At 45.6% G+C, this 21,039-nt stretch overlaps 1 protein-coding gene across 1 annotated transcript in view; it reads left to right on the forward strand.

Moving 5' to 3' along the window:
* Nucleotides 1–15,126, forward strand: part of LOC119448693 (guanylate cyclase soluble subunit beta-1) — a 65,445-nt gene extending 50,319 nt beyond the window's left edge. The window contains exons 8-13 of the mRNA XM_049665718.1: nt 2,878–3,066; nt 3,867–4,013; nt 4,982–5,136; nt 11,355–11,574; nt 13,081–14,119; nt 14,785–15,126. Of these exons, the coding sequence (XP_049521675.1) occupies nt 2,878–3,066; nt 3,867–4,013; nt 4,982–5,136; nt 11,355–11,574; nt 13,081–13,812 (1,443 nt within the window). The 3' untranslated portion in view covers nt 13,813–14,119; nt 14,785–15,126. The remainder of the gene's footprint in view (nt 1–2,877; nt 3,067–3,866; nt 4,014–4,981; nt 5,137–11,354; nt 11,575–13,080; nt 14,120–14,784) is intronic.
* Nucleotides 15,127–21,039: the final 5,913 nt, after the last annotated feature.

Raw genomic sequence — 21,039 nt, forward strand, 5'->3', positions numbered from 1 at the left:
GGGTTTCCTACCCTACACTGGGCCTAAGGAAAAGAGGAAATAGAAAGATAAAAAATCACCGGATATCCACGAAGTGAATGATGATGAGTGGGCGAAGCACCGGGGGATCATTCGGGTAACCGTGAATCCCCCGTACACGTGAGAGCGCGGGAAGCGGCGGAGAAACGCCGGAAGCGTTCTCTACCTCAGGTTGGTGGCGCCGATGCTCGGTTGAAGCGCGACGCCTGCAAGCGGACCCAGAGGCTGTGAGAGCGCGGGAAGCAGCGGTAAAACGCCGGAAGCGTTCTCTACCTGAGGTTGGTGGCGCCGATGCTCGTTTCAAGCACGAGCGTCGCGAGCCCTCAGCTCCGGGTCCGCTTGCCGGCGTTGCTGTTTTGCTGCAGCAGCTTCCCGAGCCCTCAGCTCCGAATCCGCTTGCAGGCGTTGCCGTTTTGCTGCAGCTTACCGCGCTCTAGACTCCGTGTCCGCTTGTTGTCTGCGTCGCCGTGCTGCAGCAGCTTTGCGAGCCCTCGACTCCGCTTGCAGTTGAGCCGCCACTCTCGCCTTTTCATCCATAGCGGGCGCACCGTTATCAGAAGCGACCGTTATCATCCATGGTTGAAGAGAGAAAGAGAGCGCGCGTCGGGAACGAACGCCCTTGTGCACCGCGGCGCCCCTAGCGTTCTCCATGCAAACAAGAGCTACGGACAACGGACGACGAGGGAGGGACATTGCTCGGCCGTAAGGTGCTTCGCCACTAAAATAGGGAACAAGTGAGCACTGTGGTCACGCGGGAGGATGCACAGGAGGACTATATAAAGGTCGCTACTACCGGGCGCGCTTCAAGAACTGCATTAGTGCGCGAATAGGTTTTTGCGCAAGTGACGGATGCGGCCCGCGTCACAGTATTTTTAACTCGGAAATTGGTGGAATATGGGTCAGACCTTACCACCTTGCCACCCTGCATGTTCTTGATTACAGAGTTTCCGAAGGACCATAATATGCTGTGATATGCTAAATCGTGGACCCGGACTTGGGTCTCTTTTTAAATAAAGTTGTTCTCTCTCTCTCGTCATTCGCGTTGTCGCAGCCGATGAGAAAGAACAGGTTCGCAGAATGCTAACACTACACCTGGGTAATATTATTCCACATCTGATTCTCTGTGCTGAATGGTATTTATTCACGCTGTTTATTCTGAAGGATTGCGATAACTAAAAAAAAGAAATAAATAAATAAAACAAGAAGCAAAAAACAAAAAGTGATTACCAGAACCCTGCTTACTTTTTACCGTCCGTGACAACGCATTCTTCGCCGATAATTAGCACCGCGCGCCCAGTTAAGTTTTATTAGTTGTTCTCTCAGCTTGTGTGCTTCCGCCACTGTTGCATACGGTGCCTTTGTAGAACTTTGCTGATTTCCTGGAGCGTGTTTCCGGGAATCCGACATGTTCTCTGTTGATTAAAATGCCTTTCGCAAGTTTATTATTTTTTTGCGCATAATATGCCTGAACAAGCAATCTAACTCCATGGCTGTCCGAATGGTTGCATTTGTGAAGGGAAGTTTATTCGGTGAACGTATTCACTAATGTTGGCAACTTCCTGCGGTGATAAAAATTGCTCCAACGACGGCAAATTGTTTGTAGATTGCGCTAGGCTATTAAGCGCCCGTCCTTCTGCAAACGCCATCGTATACGCGTAAAGAAGCCTTTGCCGGGCGCTTTCACAGTTGTTACGTCTACCTGTGCGTAATAGGGGGATTTAATGCTTAAGTTAGCCTCTGTTGTTAGAGAGTTAATCAACCAATAAATAAATAAATAAATAAATAAATAAATAAATAAATAAATAAATAAATAAATAAATAAATAAATAAATAAATAAATAAATAAATAAATAAATAAATAAATAAAAGTTATTCCAAAGTAGAGAGCGGTATTGGATGCCAAGGCATAAAGGTAGTTCAAGCAGCTTAACTAAGTATTAGCAACCGTGATGAGGTAGCACAGTTACAACACATCGTCATCAACATAGACATACAAAGGAGTGTAGAACAAAGACATAGTTTAAAAGATATCAAACAGTGGGAGGAGGAAGAAAGACAAAGACAGAAGGCAAGGAGGTTAACCAGAATAACGTTCGGTTGGCTGCCCTATACCGGAGGAATGGGAAAGGGGAACACACAGATGACAGGGAGAGAGAGGAGGGAAGGAAAGAAGAAAATTAGTGGTGAATTCGCGGGAATACATTACAAAGTATTGTGGTGATTCACAGTACTGAATGTATTTAATGATTACAATAATGTAGACATGAATGACTAATATATATATTTAGAAGAAACTCAAATCACACAGGACAAATACCAGGAATTGAAGCAGAAAAAAAGGAATTGGTCAGGAGAATCGGGCATGAATGAAGTGTTGTCTTGATTAACGTGTAAGTACCGGTGTCGGTATACTGACTTATCTAAAGCGCGAATTGTATATATATATATATATATATATATATATATATATATATATATATATATATATATTGTTTTTCTGTATTTGCTGAGATTCGATAGAGAAATTTGCGCTTTTGCACGTGCTATGGACAGTCCCGTGGACCATCCCGGGCACGCCAAGTACTTGGTGGTTTAAAATTCGTAGACCTGAGTTTTAGAAGCACGTCTTCGTTTGACAGAGTGTAGAACAACCAGGCCAACTTTACACCTTTAAGTTTGCTGCTATGGACCTCCATTCATGAGCTAGAATTCGGCACGCTCGGTTTTACGTTTCGACCACTTGGGCGGCGGCAGCTTTTTATACGCTGACTATATGCCAGCTTCTGGATGCCCAGCCTGACCCGCGGCGCTTCTTATTGCAATTTCCTCCTGCAAGATGCCACCCGTTTTCTCCTTCAGGTTGCCATGCGTCTCTGCCAGAACCTTCCCGTGGAAGCGGAGAAGTTCGAGACGGTCTCGTGCTTGTTCTCCGACATCGTGGGCTTCACCAACATGTGCGGAAGCTGCGCGCCCATGGACATCGTGCGTCTGCTCAACAAGCTGTACCTGCAGTTCGACAACCTCTCCAATGTGCATGGAGTCTACAAGGTGATTACGCCCGTCCCTCAAAAGACTGCAAGCAGTTCTGATCACGAAATCACAAACGGTCTTCCAACTTGACGTCCATGTCCAGTACGCCTTTCATTAGGCCACTGTTAGGCGCCGCAAAGCACGTTTTGGTTACCTTCTTATTTTACTTTGTTCCGCAGAAATTTGTAGTACGCATGATAGCCGACTTTCAAATCAGGAGGTTGGCTTGTTACGCCGCCGTTTAATTGGCAGCATGGCTGAAATAAAAAGTACGCTGCCATTACGAAGAACTCGCAGGTCCCCAGGCATTCGGTTCCACTGAAAGACGCGGCATGGCCTTGTGAAGTTTCAGCCCCATAATTCTTCACTGATTACTTTTCACAAGATTTCTTTATTAAAAACCAAACTCTAAGTGTTGTTTCGTCCTCGAAAATACTGGCTGTTGCAGCTTGTAATTAAAGGAAATACCCTTTTAGTTGTCAGCCTACTCACAGGTAATTTGGCCCTCTAATACACTTACCATTTTCCCGAGCAGTGCTGATGCTTGTTACAGTTGGGGCTTTTTTGGATCTGCAGAATTTTGGAGTCACCGTAAAAAAAAAAAAAAAAAAAAAAAGAAAAAAAAAAAGAACGTGGCACTGGTGCGCTATTAATCATGCCTCATATATTTCGAAACTTTTCCTATATATTGGTGGTTTGAGGAGATTTTAGCTTGTTTTATGCACGTATATGTAATAAGGGGGGGTTCTGACCCATAATCAGTCATCACGCCGTGTTAGTGGCAGCTTTGTACTCAACGGTCCATTTCGTTCACATAGGTGGAGACCATCGGGGACGCGTACGTGGTTGTGGCCGGTGTGCCAGACTTCGTGGAGGACCACGCAGATCGGCTGGTTGCGATGGGACTCGACATGATTACCGCCACGAAGAGCGTGCTCAACCCCGTCAGCGGAGAGCCAATTCAGGTAACGTACCGTGACTGAATACCTCTGATGATGCGCCTTAAAATAGTGTTATTTTGATTTTCCGCAGAAAAGAAGCGTTTTCTTCAACTCCTTAGTGGGCGTTCTTTTCTCTAGCTGCCAAAATTCATAACAGAGCTGATCTTGTCTATTAAGTTCGTGGAGAATACCGGCTTTATGACTATGTACAGGGCTGTGCAAGTGTTAGAAATGCAGTACGATGGTGCCAATCTATATCCAAGTAAAAGCGTTTCGTACGGCTGAGATCTATGCGTAGGAGCACCAAGATGACCAAAGATCAGCTAGAGCGCAGGCAAATTATGGAAGCAGGTTCAATATCGAGTTAATCAATTTTGAATAATTATTAACCCTGTAGTTGCTTTCATTGCTACTTCTCCCTAGGATTTGTTTATTTTTGTCCTACAAGTGTATATAACCGCTGTGCATTTAGGATCTCGTACTCTAAAGAATGGCGCTGTGCTAGCCATTACAAACTGGGAAAAGCAGAAGTTTTATTCGAAACCCTTAAGAAATGAGCTCTTCAGGGATAATCGTCCGGATAGCTAAATGACGTTTTGCGTCTCCTTCATTCAATGCATTAAGTAGTATGGTAACCATATTTCGTGCAATGCAAGATAAGAAAAGGGCATAAAGGATTTGTGCATTTTACCACGGTCCTTAACACATGATTATCATCTGAGTAGCATAAACTAATTCTCAATCGCCACGTGCTACGTGAAGGACATTTTCTTCGTTGAACAACAATATCCGTAACTAATAAATAAACCAAATGAGTCTGGAGAGCGACCAAACAACTTTTAACGAAAACAAACGAGAGGACCTTCGACTGCAATAAGTTGAATTCTCCTGCCGCATAATTACCAGAACCTCATGCGGTATCACAGGATGGCAACCAACTTATTTAATAAGGTACACCACGATGCGCTTTTATTTGTTTGTTTCTTTTTTAGATGCGCATTGGCGTGCACACGGGCTACGCAACGGCAGGCGTGGTCGGCAAGACGATGCCTCGGTACTGCCTTTTCGGCAACACTGTCACTCTGGCGAACAAGACTGAAAGCCTGTCGAAGCCGTCTAGGGTCAACGTCACTGAGGTGGCCAGAAGGTACGAGCACGCACTATTGCCTCTTTTCATTCTCGAGTTTGAGTGCTTGGACACTGCGAAGTTGACCGACGCTCGCACCAAAGCATTGTAACGCTTATCTAAGCAGTATTGTCATTAACTCAGTATCGTCATGGGAGCCAATTTGGTGTTGGGGTAGGCAAAATATTATGAACGGAGTCCGGGACGGCGATTAGAGCCCGGCAGTGCCATTTGGCCTGATAACGCCACATCTTCGTTTTATCGTGAAATAGTTGGAAGAAGTGATTTATAGGCGAGCGGCGATGAGCAGTGGTTCAACGCTACGAGTTCCTGAGAGACATGGTCGTCGACCTTGCGAAGGCATGCGGCGTTTACCGACTTGCAAGCGTCAGAGTGCGGTGTCACCCAGCTCCAGTCATAGCGCCGCGTTGATCGACGAGTACTTGGAACGCTTACTTCCTCGTCTGGATAGCGTGCCCAATTGTTTCTGCATGAAAATAACAGTACTACCCCCCCCCCCCCCAACCCCTACCCTTCCCCTCTGTAATGAAAAGAGGGAGGTATAATTTATGTTCCACTAGGCAATGGAGATCGCCTCAGTCGGCACGATGTATTTATAAGAGAAATCTGGAAGAGTTGGGCAAAATTCGAACCCTTACAGGCCGAGATGTAGCGATTTCGATAGGTTTATATCCTGTAGCTATAAATAAAGTTGGGGGAGGGGGTGCGCATAACAACTTGATAAGAGCCGTTGTACATCCGTTTTGTTCGACCGCTGGTTTGTCTCGCAGACTGTAATTGCATACTTGTAAGAAGCAGAAGTTCCGCAATTTTTAAGCAAGATGGTGATTTGTGTAAAGTGTTTGTGTTTGGACGAATGTTATAGCGTATCAAACAGTAAAAGCGCCTGTGTTTGTCATTCCATGTTAGCTTGCGTTGATATACAATGCATACACTATAGCGGAATTTCAAAAAAGCTGGCTGAGTAACTTAAAGCTGACATTTGGTTTGACGTTAGAATATGTCAATATCGGTTTACGGGAGACGCGAGTTCTTAGCACTGACGACCCTCAGTGCGATCTTGTGATGCCACAGAAACGTAGCCGTGCACTTAAAGAGGCCCCACCGCAATAAGTTGTCTCCTTTAAGCGGATTCAACCCTGGTCTTGTGTGGCTTACTAGAGGGTAATCGCGTTTGTTCGGCGGGGAAGCCTTTCTTAACATCGTCGAGTCTACGACATGCGCCTGCAAGAACCTGAACGCTCAGACTTGGATATCGACACAGGGACGGCAGATTATTTAAAAAAGAATGTGAGTATTCATGACTACTTGTAGTTAAGCGATTTAGTTATATATGTATACCTAGAAAAACGCATTGTTGCCCGTATCAGTAGCTGATAATTATTGCTGAAGATAAGCGTAGTTAGAACTAACTGGTTTTCTGCGTTCAATTTGTAGCGCGTGCCTGTTTGCTGCTAACATATCCAGAATTTAGGAGAAATTTGCTTCGTGTCGTATACGTTATCCAGAATTAGAGCCTTGTTCATAAAAAAAAGGCAACTATGTACTGCAATTTATGTAGCTATAGTATACACTGGAAGTTCCATTCTTATGGCCTACATTTATATTCACTGGCTTGCTTATAGAGCTTTGGGATGAATTGTTGAAAGTCTCGGTAATACAATAAAATTCCTCTGTCAGAAAGGACGACAGGCAGAAAAGAAAGCAGAACAGTAGGACGTGCATGAGAACACCTAAGAGCTGACCAGGTAACAACAGACCACATGGAAGCAATATAACACAAGAACAGAGTAGCGAGATAGCCCACTTCTGCAGCTCTCGAGATTCAACTCAGGTGGAGAATTAACATATACAACAGAACCACCAATCGTCTGCAGTGCCGCGTGAAATTACCTGGCGCATCCGGGTTTGTTTTTAAATTGCCCTCTACGAAATCGCGTGGGTTGGTGCCTTTGTGCCCGGAAGGCTGCAAAGGTAGCTCGCCGGGTTCACAGAAGGCATTGAAAATGTCCTTACAGACGCTAGGCTAAAAAAAAAGAAAAGCAAAAGTCATTGAGACGAGAAGAGTCCTGAATTCATGCCTGAGAAGTCGTATTGAGTCTTGTTTCGCGTGGTATTGTTTTTTTAGGAGTTTTGCAACCCGCCCTATTGTACTGCGAACATCAGGTATGGAAAAAGGAAAGAAAAATCTTTTAGAACACCATGACCCGTGTCGGCAAAGTAGCATCTGCGCATGCGCAGTTGCCTTGAGGCAAACGCACGTCGCCCCTGGGGCATGCGTTCCAGAGTAACGGATTGCAAATGCTGGTGTGTTAAAATGTTTCACTTGTATAAAAAAGAATTAAACGCTACCAGAGATGTAACCACTGATGCGGCATGCACGTGATGTATAATAAAATATGCATCTTGGCATTGTTGCTCACTAAGCGTAATTGATTCTTTATAAAAACCATGTACTTATCTAAAAAGGTGGATATATCTTTACATGTTGCACATTTGTTTTGCTACATCGCAACTGTATGTCCTAACAGTTGAGTGTCTCATATGTTGTACGTATGCCGATAGGAGACTTACTGCTGCCATGGGAGTGCCTTCTGGCCCATTCAAGCTGTATGTCGCAGCCTTTCGCCAGGAGGACCCACAACAAAGCTTATTGGAATTAAAAACATTTTTGAAGTTTGTGTATTTAGCCGGGCGCAGGATCATTTCCTTTTGTAGTAAACTGAAACGAACATAGCTTATCGTGCGAGAAATGCACGCTAGGCAATTTTTTTAACTTGTTAAACATGTATTAACATGTTACGGAAAGATGCCGGCACCTCCCATTTAAAGCAATAATAATTCTACTAAGGCGATAATATTAGTACGGATATAACAAAGAATGAAAATTTCATATTCTACTAGATGTTAATAATTGTCTTACAAGATTACTTTTATGAACATATTGATCAATGTTGTTATTTTGATACACTGCCTCATTAAGCCAAGAAAACTGGCATTGGAATATTCTTGCCTGCTTTCTCTCTACTGGTGCTTTACTGTTCGCCTTCCAAAATTTGTACCAGTGTTTGCCGCAGAAATCTTAGCAACAGTACTAGCTTGCTAAATTATATCCATCTACCGAGTAAGCACTGATCGTCGTCACTAATTCTCTGCCCTTGTCTTCCTCCCTCACTCTTCTGGCGACTCGCAGAATTTGCGAGCGTTTTAATGATTAGTGCCTCCCGATTCAGCTTTTGTCTTATTGTCTTGGGCACCTGAGCGTAAGGGACTGTTTCTTAACGGAACAGCAGATAGAGCATATGCATGTTCTATGAGGAAAGAAGCAGCCGGTGCCACTTAAAGCAGCTAAAGGAGTCAACATCTTATAAATACTATGCTTTAAAAAATGCTTACGGGGTGATCCGGTTATTCCAATTCCTGTAAGACGCGAACGCAAAATGACGGCGGAGAAACAAAAACAAGCTTGCTGAAAGTAAAGAGAAAAAGCCATGAACCAGAATAAAATAAAATTGTGGGGTTAAACGTTCAGAAGCGGACGCAGTGGGCTATGGGGGATGCGTAGTGGAATGCTCCGGAATATTTTTGACCATATTATAGGTTCAGCACCGTGCACTGAGAATGTGGTAGACGAGCATTAGTCGCGTTACGCCCGCATAGGGAAGGCGGTCGCCGCGATTGGGAATCGAACCCCCGACCTCGTGCTCAGCAGCGCAATTTCATAGCCATGAAGCCACAGCAGTGGGTAACCAGAGAATCAACCATGAGCGCCCATATAATCAACTCTCAGCAAACACACTCCTCTCTTTCTTTACGCTTTTCGGTGGGTTAAAGTAAGAGCTTGCTGCCCTACCCCCGAGCATACGGTTATACACAATCGTTACGTTAAACGATGCCTGTACTAATACATAAGCTATATTCAAGGAGGATTTTGATGCTCTGTTCGCTTCTATTAAAGTATTTTTGTCGGGAAACTGCCCTAGAATAGAAGTGTTTCAGTTACGGTATTATTGGCATGAAAGTCTTTTTTTTGTATTTTACATTTGTCTATGCAATGTAAAACAATGTTCTTGTATGCATATTGACTGTGTTAAGCATTCTAAGTATCTGTTATCTCTGAACGATGTTCATTCTGCGCGACAGCTGTACTGCCATGTAATAGGGAGCCGGGACCTCTGTCAAGTCGTTGCTACTACTTTTAGTCCTATCCACTCCTTTTTGAATGAATGAATGAATGAATGAATGAATGAATGAATGAATGAATGAATGAATGAATGAATGAATGAATGGAGTGAGGTGTGGCTCGCCTTTACGCCGAGATTGTTCAAGGTTCTAAGTGGTGATCCGATTGCTCCAGTTCGGTCAATTTTGCCGTCGGGATGGAGGACTAAATCAAGTCGGCGATGCCTGACCTGATAAGGGAAGATACGTGTAAAGCTTTTTTCGCGAAAGAGTAACTCCCGAATTGGCTGCCTTTACCGAAGAGCAGAAGAAGAGCTTGCTATCGCGTTAAGCTGATCGGGCAACCTCTAGCTGAGGAAGACAGGGCTTGGCTCGTTTGGCATTTGGATGGACGTCTGGAGGGACAGCTTGGCATCTGAACGGACAGCTCTAAGAGGCACTGCTTTGCTTTCGGAAAGCGTCGCGTTCCTGTGACAACTGTGTCTGTCGCCGCGCGCTTACTCGCGAGGCATTTCCGCTTTTATTCTTTCAGTTCCGAGTGTAAGGGCGCCCAAGCACGACGCACGTTTTATTTTTCGTTTTTTTTTTAAACTTTATTTAAGGGCTCAATGTTGACAGAATTCTTGCGCGCCGGTCAGAGCACAAAACGCACAAAGAAGAAAGCAGGCGATGACGGTGAGTGCAGGGAACTGCACCGCTCATCCTATAGATCGGCTTGCTACGATACTTTCATTTAGTTTTCCCGGAATTTCTTCTGTTGCTTAGATAAGGTCGGTTCTTTGTGCTTCTATGTGCCCGAATGTGCGCATTCAGATACTTGACCCTTCTATTGAAACGAATGCTGAGATTGGCAGGAAACAGCGTTCTTATCTTGTTTGCCGTCATGTAAGAAAACGCACCGGACGAAGCCAGCCATGCACCTCAAGGATACTTTCGCAAGCGCCTCTGGAGTATAGGGAGACAAAAATAGAAATGTGATGTTTAAAGGCAACGCAAAACGATAGTTCCCTTGTGTGTGTGTGCCACAGTTCACGCTTTGCATTTTTGTACATTGCTATTTATTGCTAAGCCTTATGCGGAAACATCTTTGCAGCAAATGAAGAAGTCTAGCTGCTGCGCACAATTATAGTAACCCCGGTGATGGGTCTTTCGACTCTCTTGCTTTCTTGGTTTTTTTTCTTTCTTTCTTCAAGAAACAGGGGGCCGCATATCGAATACAATTACAACTTTAGTTTTTTCAACTGGCTTAAAGATCTAAATGTTCCATATTCAATGGTCTGTGTCAGTTTTCGTGATTTTGGTTAGAGCATGCACTGTGCGCCTCTTTCTTCTGAGAACGACGAAATCTTCAGAATTTTCGTTCTTACATTAGAGGAGGAGTACTTTCTGTGTATTAATAGTCTGTTGCATTGCAACAAATACAAATCATGCTCTAAAATGTAAGGATTGTGTTATAACAACTAAAAAAAGCAGTGGCCTGCAGGGATGGCGACGGCTATGACGTTTCTTCTGGGACATGGCTATTCAACTTGAATCCGTTATATATCTAGCACCATAGCACACCCCAAAAAAAGTTACGCGGATCCAACTTGTATGATGGAATGTAAATGAAGTGAGACAATCGTGAAGCAGTTAAATAAACAGTACACAAATAAATGTGCTGCGTACATTTGTCTTCATTTTCATTTTGTGCAAAGATTAGCTTGTGTTCTGGTTGTGAAGCTCGCGACAATATTATTTCACCTACTATATTTCAATTTGTTGTGCGATCCTCAGCAAAGTATATCAGATAAGAAAGCTGTCTTCCTGCGCGCATGTACTATTTTTATGCTGGAATATGCCTTAAAAGTGGGACGATGAAGATGTGTAGCTTGTTTCCAAAGTAAAAGAAAAAAAAAAGCTTCCATTATTCTGCATGAGGGGTTCATACGATTTGTAAAATACAGATAGATGCAGCATTTATCGAGTAGCATTTTTTGTTCTCGCGCTGTCACCGTGTCACATCGCTGAGATTTGGTCATCCCCTTTGCCCGCAGCCACCTAACGAAAAAAGATTACGTTTTCGAGGACAACCTCGACGTGGGCGATTTTCCTCTCCGCTGCTACCTGGTCGACATGTCGTCCCGGCCGAACGCCGAAGCCCAGCCGACTGCAGCGGGAGAACAGCCGGCGGACGACAGCATGCTGCTGTCTCCATCCTCGTCGCCCGTTCGCCGCTCCTCAGCCGTCACATCGCCATCTTTCGACGTCGATGAGGTAGGGGACGACACGCACGAAGTAGTGCACTATACGAAGAGGAAAATAGTCTATATGCTTTACTTTATTTACTCCAGTCGCGCTATTTCCTGCGTTTCTTTTTTGATTATTGAGTTTTTGAAAGAGTAGGCAGGCGTTGTGCCCCTCTCGGTGGCAGTTGTCAGCTTGCTCCCTGCCTATTTCCTTCGTGTGGTTGTGTTATATCTCTACAAACCAAATAATATTAATAATAATTTACGTGCCAAAACCACGATCTCATTATTAAGCATGCCGTAGTGGGGGACTCCGGAATAATTTCGACCACGTGGGGTTCTTTAACACCCACCTAAATCTGAGTACACGGGTGTTTTCGAATCCCCGCCGTGGCCGGGATTCGTGCCGCGACTTCGTGCGGAGCAGCCAAACACCATAACCACTGAGCTACCACGGCGAGTTATTTCCTGCGTTGTAGCGGAGTAAAGGTGGTTAAGAGCAGGGAAACACGAGGACACGAGAAGGAATATTATATCCACAGGCCGACTTTTTGCCAATGTGCCTTCTTTTGCCCTCGTGTTCATCACCTTTATTCAAGATGTACCAACAAGCCCACTTCGCCAGCCTTGTAAGTGAGTAGCAATGCTGTAGCGAAGAAGAGGACGAACACTGTATCTGGATTATCCGCTATGCTTGTGTGTAACCCGTTTCAATCCCCTGTGACCTTACTGCGCGGAGAATCACTCGGTCGTGTTCAGCCCCTTGACCTGCTTCACATTCTCGATACTTCCGACGACACGGCCTGTTATGATCTCGACGCTCTCACTCCTTCCTAGCTGTGCGCATAATCATCATCGACTGTGCTCGGGCCGAAATGGCGCTTTTCCCCCTTTCCGATACCCCGCACCTCCACCAAATATAGTATGACGATTTATTAGACGACAATGACGTCCCACACAATCGAGGTAGTCCACGAACGCTGATCGAGCGCACAGCGACAGACGCAAGAGCGCTTCTTCGTCCTCTTGTTCACTACACTGCGTGCAGTGTCTTGTTATGATCTGTTACAAATGCCCTCCACCGTACATATATAAAAAATACACTCAATATAAAGATATCGGTAAGAATGTAACTTCACCGCATATCAAGATGCTGTGGTTGAGAGCGTTCTGATCAACTCGTTGGGTAACTGAAGAATCCTATAGGTTTGGAGATTAGGAGGAAAAGGTGCATATACGCCATTGATGTATAGGGGGTACATATCAGCGCCACGTCTAAACAAGGACTTAGTAGGAGGAAGTAGGGAAAGAACCGAGCGAACGCTAATGACATGGCTTCATAGCATTGATGCTGCACATTTCCTTCAGGTAAACATTTCTCAGAATTGTAGGTGGTGTTAGAAATTATATATATTCGAAATAAATAAATAAATAAGTATGTGGTTTTAGAGTTACAATAAATATACAGCACATTATCTCTTCTTTGGGCATTGTTAAAAAAACCCACTGTTCTTTTTTCTTCATTTTATTGCAGATTGGCCTTTTCATCAAGAGCCGGCTAAACTGCACCGATGCCAATGTCGACGGGACAGGCGCTCAGCAGCGGAAAAAGAATGACGATGAATCTTTGCTAGCGGCCCTGCACGAAGCCACCTACAGTCAAGTTCATCAAGACACGACTGACAGCGGTAACGTCACTGCTGCAGAAAGCCTCCAAACTCCACCGGTGCCACCAGCTGCTTCGACAACGGGGCTCACTGAAGACGCCGCGGCTCGTCACAGTGCGCTTAGCAGCACGGAGCGCAGGGGCTCCTCTTCTCTCGGAATCGAAACGGACGCGAGTAAGCCGCCATCCGGCAGTAAATCTTCGTTCTTCGGTTTCACGTGGAGCCTACCGCAAGGCAGCAAGCAGAAAAAGACCGACACCCATTCCTCTCGGTCAGCGTCACCGCAGGCCATCCGAGAGAACCGCGGCGATTGTGCCGGCAAAGCTTACGCCATGGAAAGCGTCGGTTCCGACGCTGGCCGACAGCACTGCCCGTTTTTTCGCTTCCGCTCAAAGGGGGCCGGACGTCAAGAGGAACTGGCAGATAGTGGCAGGTGTTCTCAGACGGCCGAGGGCGAGGTAGCACCGACCGACCGCACGGAAGGAAGGGTCAGCGGTGGGCAGCAAGATAGGGCACCGAACAGCCCTTCAACCTCACACCGGGGAGCCGACGTCCGTAGGAAAGAGAAGTTCTGGTCACGGGTCGTCTTCCCTTCCTGAGGCCAACAGCCGGTCAGCAGCGGGTAGTGTTCTTCGTCTTCCTCCGGATTAAGAAGAGAGCTGCGAGGCATGTAGGCGTGAAAGAACTGTTTCCCGTACGCGTGCGCAACATGTCCAGTGGAGCAGCGACCACCTGTACCTCCTGTGTTCTCCCCATCTCAAACGCCTTGATGACGTTCACTCTATGGTGCCGGTGTTCAGTGAGCAGGGTGCCTCGAGGAGGGCTGGCTGCTTTTCCCTTGCCGGCGGCCACGGACAGCGAGACCTTGGAGCGGAAGCGCTGGACGCTTCCTTCAGTCACACGCAGGTGATAGTTCACTCGCTAGCGAAACTATGAAAATAAATCTGGGTTATGATTTTTGCAGATTTTGGCTGTAATTGCAGTGCGAAGTCAAGGATCAAGCATTATTGACAGCGGAGCTGTTTAAGCTTTTCGTTTCCCCGCGTAGCGTTCGAAAAAACTCGCCTAGCGATGACGTTACTGCGCACAGCCGTGCCTCGCTTGACCTTGCGATAGTCAATCGATAGCCAATCAATAGCTAATCGATAATCGATCAATAATCAATAAATTCCGGACAAAAATGCTGGGGATGGTTGAGCTTACTAAGGTGTGCTTTCACGAATAGAACCAAATAAGACGCCTTATGTGGGCGAAAAGCCGTATAAATATAGCGCAATTTTCCACGCGGAGACCGCTAAACACTGACTGTCTACAATGGCGCCCAGTCAGCTGCGCGCCACTAAATTTGCATTATTCGAGCTACTGCACCAACATTTTAAACTTACGTCCCGACGTTAGTGTATTTCAGGGTACAGGCAGAGTGACAAACCACATCATCATTTAATGTACGCGCCATGAAGATAAACGTAATGTATTCAATCGTGCAAACAATGACAGTCACTTTGTTTCTTATTAGAGCTGCTAGAGTGAACTGAATCCTAATAACTGACGCCCGTTGCTTTGCTCCACAGAACCTGACCCAATATTTCATGGTGACCATGCGGAGGACCGGGAAAAGCTACAGCGCTTCACCCTGTCTGCGAGTGCAGCGTTCCGCTTGTCGATACAGGCTCCGCTTTAGCGGTGAAGTGCCAGCAAGTGTTGTGCCTCTCCCCAACGCCACGGACCACTTAAAGCTTTTTACTAATAAATGACTCTATAAATCAGTCCGGAACTGACCTATCCACCTAACTCGAACATTACGCCGAGGGACGCTGAAGCAGGAAGCCTCACCGACGACATTTCAGCAGCCTGGTGGATGTTTTGCAAGGGTTCCCCGAAACGTAACGCCACTGCATTTGTGTACTGGTATCTATAAATACATGTTTCCGTTGTCAATATGTCTTTAAGATATACCGTGTGAGAAAATGTATCGTCATGTAGTCATGGCCACGATGCCGTGACAACTACAGCAAGTGCCTGCTTGTCGTCGCCGCGTTGGTCATACTAGCTAACACAATTATGAGTTGTCCCCAAGGATTCGTTTGAATGACAGCTTGCTTTTCTTTCTTACCTTGAAACGAAATGAACACCATAATTCGCGGTGTGGCGTGCCACCATGTGCATTCCTTCATTGTCATTCCTACTAATGGCGCTACTTCCAATTGCCGGTGAAATAGGGATTCCGAATTGACGCTCGTAACAGCCGACGCACTGCTGTCGAACTTCCCCAGTACGTAACTTACAGCTGACAGCAACGATTAAGCAACAATTATTGAAGACTAATAGAGCGAGAATGCGGAGAGGGAGAGTGCGAGGTCAAAGATGAACCAATATTTTAGGACTTATGGAAAGCGGATTAAGTTAATGTTGGCAGCAACAAACGTATTTCGACCAACCTTCACGAAAATTACGGAATGCTCGACCATGGCAGCAAAGCTGCATTTTCTTTCCTTTCCTTGGGCAACCCTTGCTATTCCCTCATATTACCGCGACAGCTGTCAAAAAAAGTTTGGTACTGGGTTTGCGCCCACCCATCTTTTCCGTTACGCTTTGGAACTTCACATTCTTGGGTCGAGCTTTGTGCACCACTCGTGGTGTGAGAGTGGTGACGTCTGTGCATGCATTCGAGACATCACAGCAGCGGAAAACTGTTATTAAGATTTTGAAGGTTGAAGGAATTCTTCCGCCTGCGGAGAAAATGTCAGAGGTCGTGATGAGAAAGCTGAGTCATCTCTGCATTATAAAAGTAAGATATCACTACAATAAGAAATAATAATGAAACCTTCTCATATATTGCATATTCGGCTTCATGCAGGGTATGACTACTGATGTATCTGGTTACGTGATGTAAGCTTGCACGTTCTTGTAAAAGGTGCGAGTGTTGTTCATGCATTCACTTACGTCTGGCCTGTCCAGCCCATGGTTGCATACAACGCATCGTTTTATATAAAAAGAAGGTGTTTGCGGCGCACAAAGTAAATCTTGCGAAATATTTGTTATTGATACGAAGGGGGCAGAAAAATATCTTTTATGTACAGTGTCTTGTGCGAAAATATACACTGCATTACGTAGCTTTGCGCGAGTGCTCTAGAATGGAGTGGAATTTTTTTGCGGATATTTTCCGAGCAATACTCGTGCAATGCGAATTTGGTGAGTTAGTAAACGTGATCTAAGTGTGATCATTTTGCAAACGTTTTTTTTTTCTTTTTTGTTACCTGGCAGTGTTGTTGATTGTAATAGTGCGAGTGAAAGAATGGACAACTATCATGAGAGTTTCCCTGAAGAATTGATCGATCTTTCGATTTCCGTTCAGACGATTGCAAAATACAACCAAAGTGGTACAGAGCGTCGATGACACACTCCAAAGCGAACGTAGACGATTACCTTTCGCAAACACCGCTAACCAATGGGTCATTGAGAAAATTGCGATTGTATTTGCGGTCTGCTGGCTCATACATTTTTCAATAGCGTCATATTAGGAGAAACTGTCTTTTGCTCTGTTTTCTTTTTTTCTCGAAAGACGTCGGACGCGTCGGGCATTTGTGGGGAGAGCAAGTGCAGAAGGACGCAAAGTTAATGTGCGACGCGTGAAACACAATTGCCTACCTGCAACTACGAGAAATGCTGCAGATTTTCGTTGGGGTTCGGAGGGCCCAGCGAGTGACGTCTGAGCGAAAATCCGATGAACATAAAAAAGCAGAAAAGAATAAACAGATAAAAACACAACTCAACAATGACAAGAACTAGATAGTGTGCATGTGGTTGTCCTCGTTGTTTATGAATTGATCGAGTGAGAAGAAATAGTTCGCCTCAGAGTAGGCTGAAAAACCCGCACGAAGCATTTTTTGATAGTTTTTTGAAGCTTCACCTTGCTTTTAGGTCGATGTCTATTTCTACGTTCATATAACGGGAAGTATGACCTTTTCTAACGGAAGTTCCCGAACAAGTCATTTGGCGCTATTGTGTATTTAAGTGAAGAACCACCGTTGGTCACTTAAATTTACTTCTAATGAACTGTACGCTGAAAAATAAGTTAGTCGTTGGTGCGTTTATTAGGCAATTTGCGGAGGTTTCTCTTTGTCTTCATTGACTAAGAATAGACGAAGCTCACGCTGCGCCTCATCCTTGATCATTGAAGCTTGTGCCGGTACTATTGCGCGCTCCGTGACACCCATACTCTAAGCGAAGGAAATGTTCCTTAACATTTTGTAATATTACCAGTATCCGAACTGCTCAACGTATTTCATCATCAGCCTATATTGATGTCCACTGCAGGACGAAGGCCTCACCCTGTGATCTCCAATTACCCCTGTCTTGCGCTAGCTGATTCCAACTTGTGCCTGCAAATATCAACTTATTTATCCACCATTTATTTCGTGAATTGAGGTGCACACGAAGATAATCACAAGGCCGCTCGGACAAAGTGAGTTCGGTCTATCAAAAGACAGACCCAACGCTCTGTGAGGTGTTCTGTCCTGGTTCCTCCTTGTTATCACAAATGTGTGCTTTTGCCATAATACCGTTCGTAGAGTCAAGGTTGTTGAACATAGAATATACTTTTCTGCCATTGTGCGGCACACATATTGCGACATTCACTCTGAAGCAATTGGGAGAGAGAGGGAGGGAGTAATTATTTTGCCGTCTATTCCAGTGCATTTTGAGTCTGGGACGGCTCTGATATGAGATAATAGGGGCACCTGAAAATATCGCCCTGGCCATACACAGCGCACATTCTCCCCTCTTCGTCTTCTCGGACTCCCGTACAACCGTTAGGTGTTTTTCGGCGGCGCGCGTATCAAAACGGGCGAATAGAATTGCGATCAACAAGCACAATAATTTCGGTCAAATCGGCACGGAAGCATATTTCCACATTTCATGGTTCCCGGCCCACCTGGGAGACTCGATCCAACCGCACGGCTGCAACCTCAACGAACGGGCTCACCGGTTGGCGCGTGATTTCACGACCCGCGCAGCCGTGAATGGCCCTCCTTATAACGAGGCTTGCATCGAGGAAGACCCATTGTGCACCTTTCACGAAATCGTCTCACACTACCGCTTGGAAAGGAGGTGGTTCTCTTGTCCTCACCCAAAACTAAATAAACCACAAGCTAGCACGCTCAGAATGTTACAAACCCGCACGTACCCCACTCCGCGGTCCCTTAGCAGGATAGACCCACACTTCCCACAGTCGTGCCCCAAATGCGGAGCCGATTTATGCTCTTTCGATCATATGCTCTGGCTGTGCCCAGCCATAGAAAACTCTATACTTTCCACAAAGGAACAGTGGGAGGAGTTCCAACTCCAGGCAGTCCAGAGGGCCCACGACATGGCAACGAGATTTCGCCTCCCGGTGCCATCGTGGGCGGAGCCACCGACTTGACCTGAGGGAGCCTTCGGCTCCCCCTGGCCAGTTTCTCAGGACCAATAAAAGTTCTTGTCACCATCACCTGAAAATATCAAAAATCTAAGACCTGTATTCATGTGGCCGTCCGTATGTTCATCCATTTCCGCCACGTCCACCACCACCGTCAATCGTGTCGTCTTCGTTAAGCCACCTCATCGTCCTCAGCTCACAATAGGTGGTGTCCGAAACCCGACGTCTGTGACATATTTCCGGCTCACGCTATCGCTTCCGGCCTTCCCAACCACCAAAAGTGCAGCCTTCAAGATTCGCATCTGTTTATCCCGATAATGCCACCAGCGAAGCGTGTATTGGACACCACGTATAGGGCAGGGCACTTTAGCGCGTGGTGAAGAAAGGCAAAGCTTGTGCGCACCAACGCCGCAACTGGGTTCCCAACTCGCACCCCTCATGCACAACTCATGTGCAGTTTGGATCAACAAGGTGGCAGTTTGGGGCCTGTTAGTACCGAATTTTGATTGTACACGTCAGCGCAGCAAACAGAAAAGAACAAAGAAGCACATGCGCCGATATGTGTGCACTGCTGTCCATTTTATGCGCTGACATCCAATCAAAATGCAGGTCGGAGCCACACGCGCTAGGCACATGAGCTTGGGATAAATTGTGGGGTTTGTGAGAGCGGTCGTGGCTGTGTCTGAAATTTTACACCAGTGACGCCAGGCAATACTGTATCGAACGAGGACAACTTCTTGTACGTTGCAGTTAAGTTTTTCTTGAGAATATGATGGTGCCTGTCGTGAGAAAGTGCCGCTGTCGCAGTATATGGGCTCAGTGCTGAAGGAGCCGTTGAAATATGCCGATATTCTTTTTTCTTAGAAACGCGTGTTGATGCCTTTTCCATTTGACTTGTTCATGGCGGAACATGCTACCATAGGCGGTTCTACATTATAAGCGGACGAGATTACTTTGTAAGGTGAGAACCGGAGACGACGATAATTGAAAATATGCGCTGGACAAGAAGCTAGAAATGTCCGACACAGTTTATTAAAAACGGGTTCCGGTGACACGCCAGAGGGCTTCTGAGGGTGAAGGCTGGTGCTACACTGCCGAATAAAAGAAATATTCTTTGCTCTTATCGTTTGCTTGAGGGAATGGTAATGGTATCAGTCAAGGCGCAACGCCGGCCACTTTGTAATATGCGAGAATGTTTGCAGATTATTTTTCACTAGTCTGAAATTTTACACCAGTGTTCGCCTTTTTTCTATTGCGCGCGCGCACACACACACACACACACACACACACACACACACGCGCACACGCACACGCGCACACGCGCACACAGCACACAAACACACACACGTATATATATATATATATATATATATATATATATATATATATATATAATATATATATATATATATATGTTTAAGGGAGTATATTTAGTAGGCCGTATTCAGGGGAAGCAGTGATCACAGATACGAAGAGCCACATTTGCTAATGTTCCTGCCTTGGCACTGCCTTCGTCAGAGTATCTGACATAGTCCGAGACTTTGAAGAAGGGCGTGCCCTTCTTCTACTTAGCATTTGTTTCTTCGATTTTTCTGGGACGTAAGCAGGCGAGCATTTGCGCTCTTTAGTTCGCGCTAAAGTTCAGCGTGCTTCAACCGGATTCGCACAAGCTGCACATTAGTGAGGCTTTGCTTTAATTTCGACCTCATTCAGTTAAGGTGGAAAAACTCGCTATCAGGCTCTGATTTGCCAATATTACACTTAGTGGACACAATATAAACTATAGACACCTCGTCCGAGATCTTGGCGACTGAGTTTCGATTACATTTTCCAACTTTTGCTTGATTCCTGTCTTTTACTGGGCTCCCTCTCCTGGCACAGGAAAGTTACCGTTCACGCTGTAATGCTTTTGGCTTGCAAATATTAGAGAGTCGATCTCGTTCAAAAAAAAAAAAAAGGAAAAGTGAATTCGGCTGAATTCTTGTGTTTGCTGTGATTAAATTATGGGGTTTTACGTGCCAAAACCACGATCTGATTATGAGGCACGCCGTAGTGGGAGACTCCGGAATTAGTTGGACCACCTGGGGTTCTTTAACGTGCACCTAAATCCAAGTAAACGGGTGTTTTCAAATTTCGCTTGCATCAAAATGTGGCCGCCGTGGCCAGGATTTCTTCAAGCGACCTCGTGCTTAGCAGCCCAACACCATAGTCACTAAGCAACCATGGAGGGGTCCCCCCTCTTTTTTTTAAGTGATGAGCGCTTCAAAAAGGATGCAGAAAACACAGGCAGTTTACGAATGCGGACAGAGAAACCACGGGCGCTATCGTGACGCATCTATCGTTTCAACGCAGAACATGCGCTAAGCAACAGGACTTCGGCACGTGAATGAATGCGAAGGGTTGGCGACAA

This window comes from Dermacentor silvarum, chromosome 4 (assembly GCF_013339745.2).
Source record: "Dermacentor silvarum isolate Dsil-2018 chromosome 4, BIME_Dsil_1.4, whole genome shotgun sequence".
NCBI lineage: Eukaryota > Metazoa > Arthropoda > Arachnida > Ixodida > Ixodidae > Dermacentor > Dermacentor silvarum.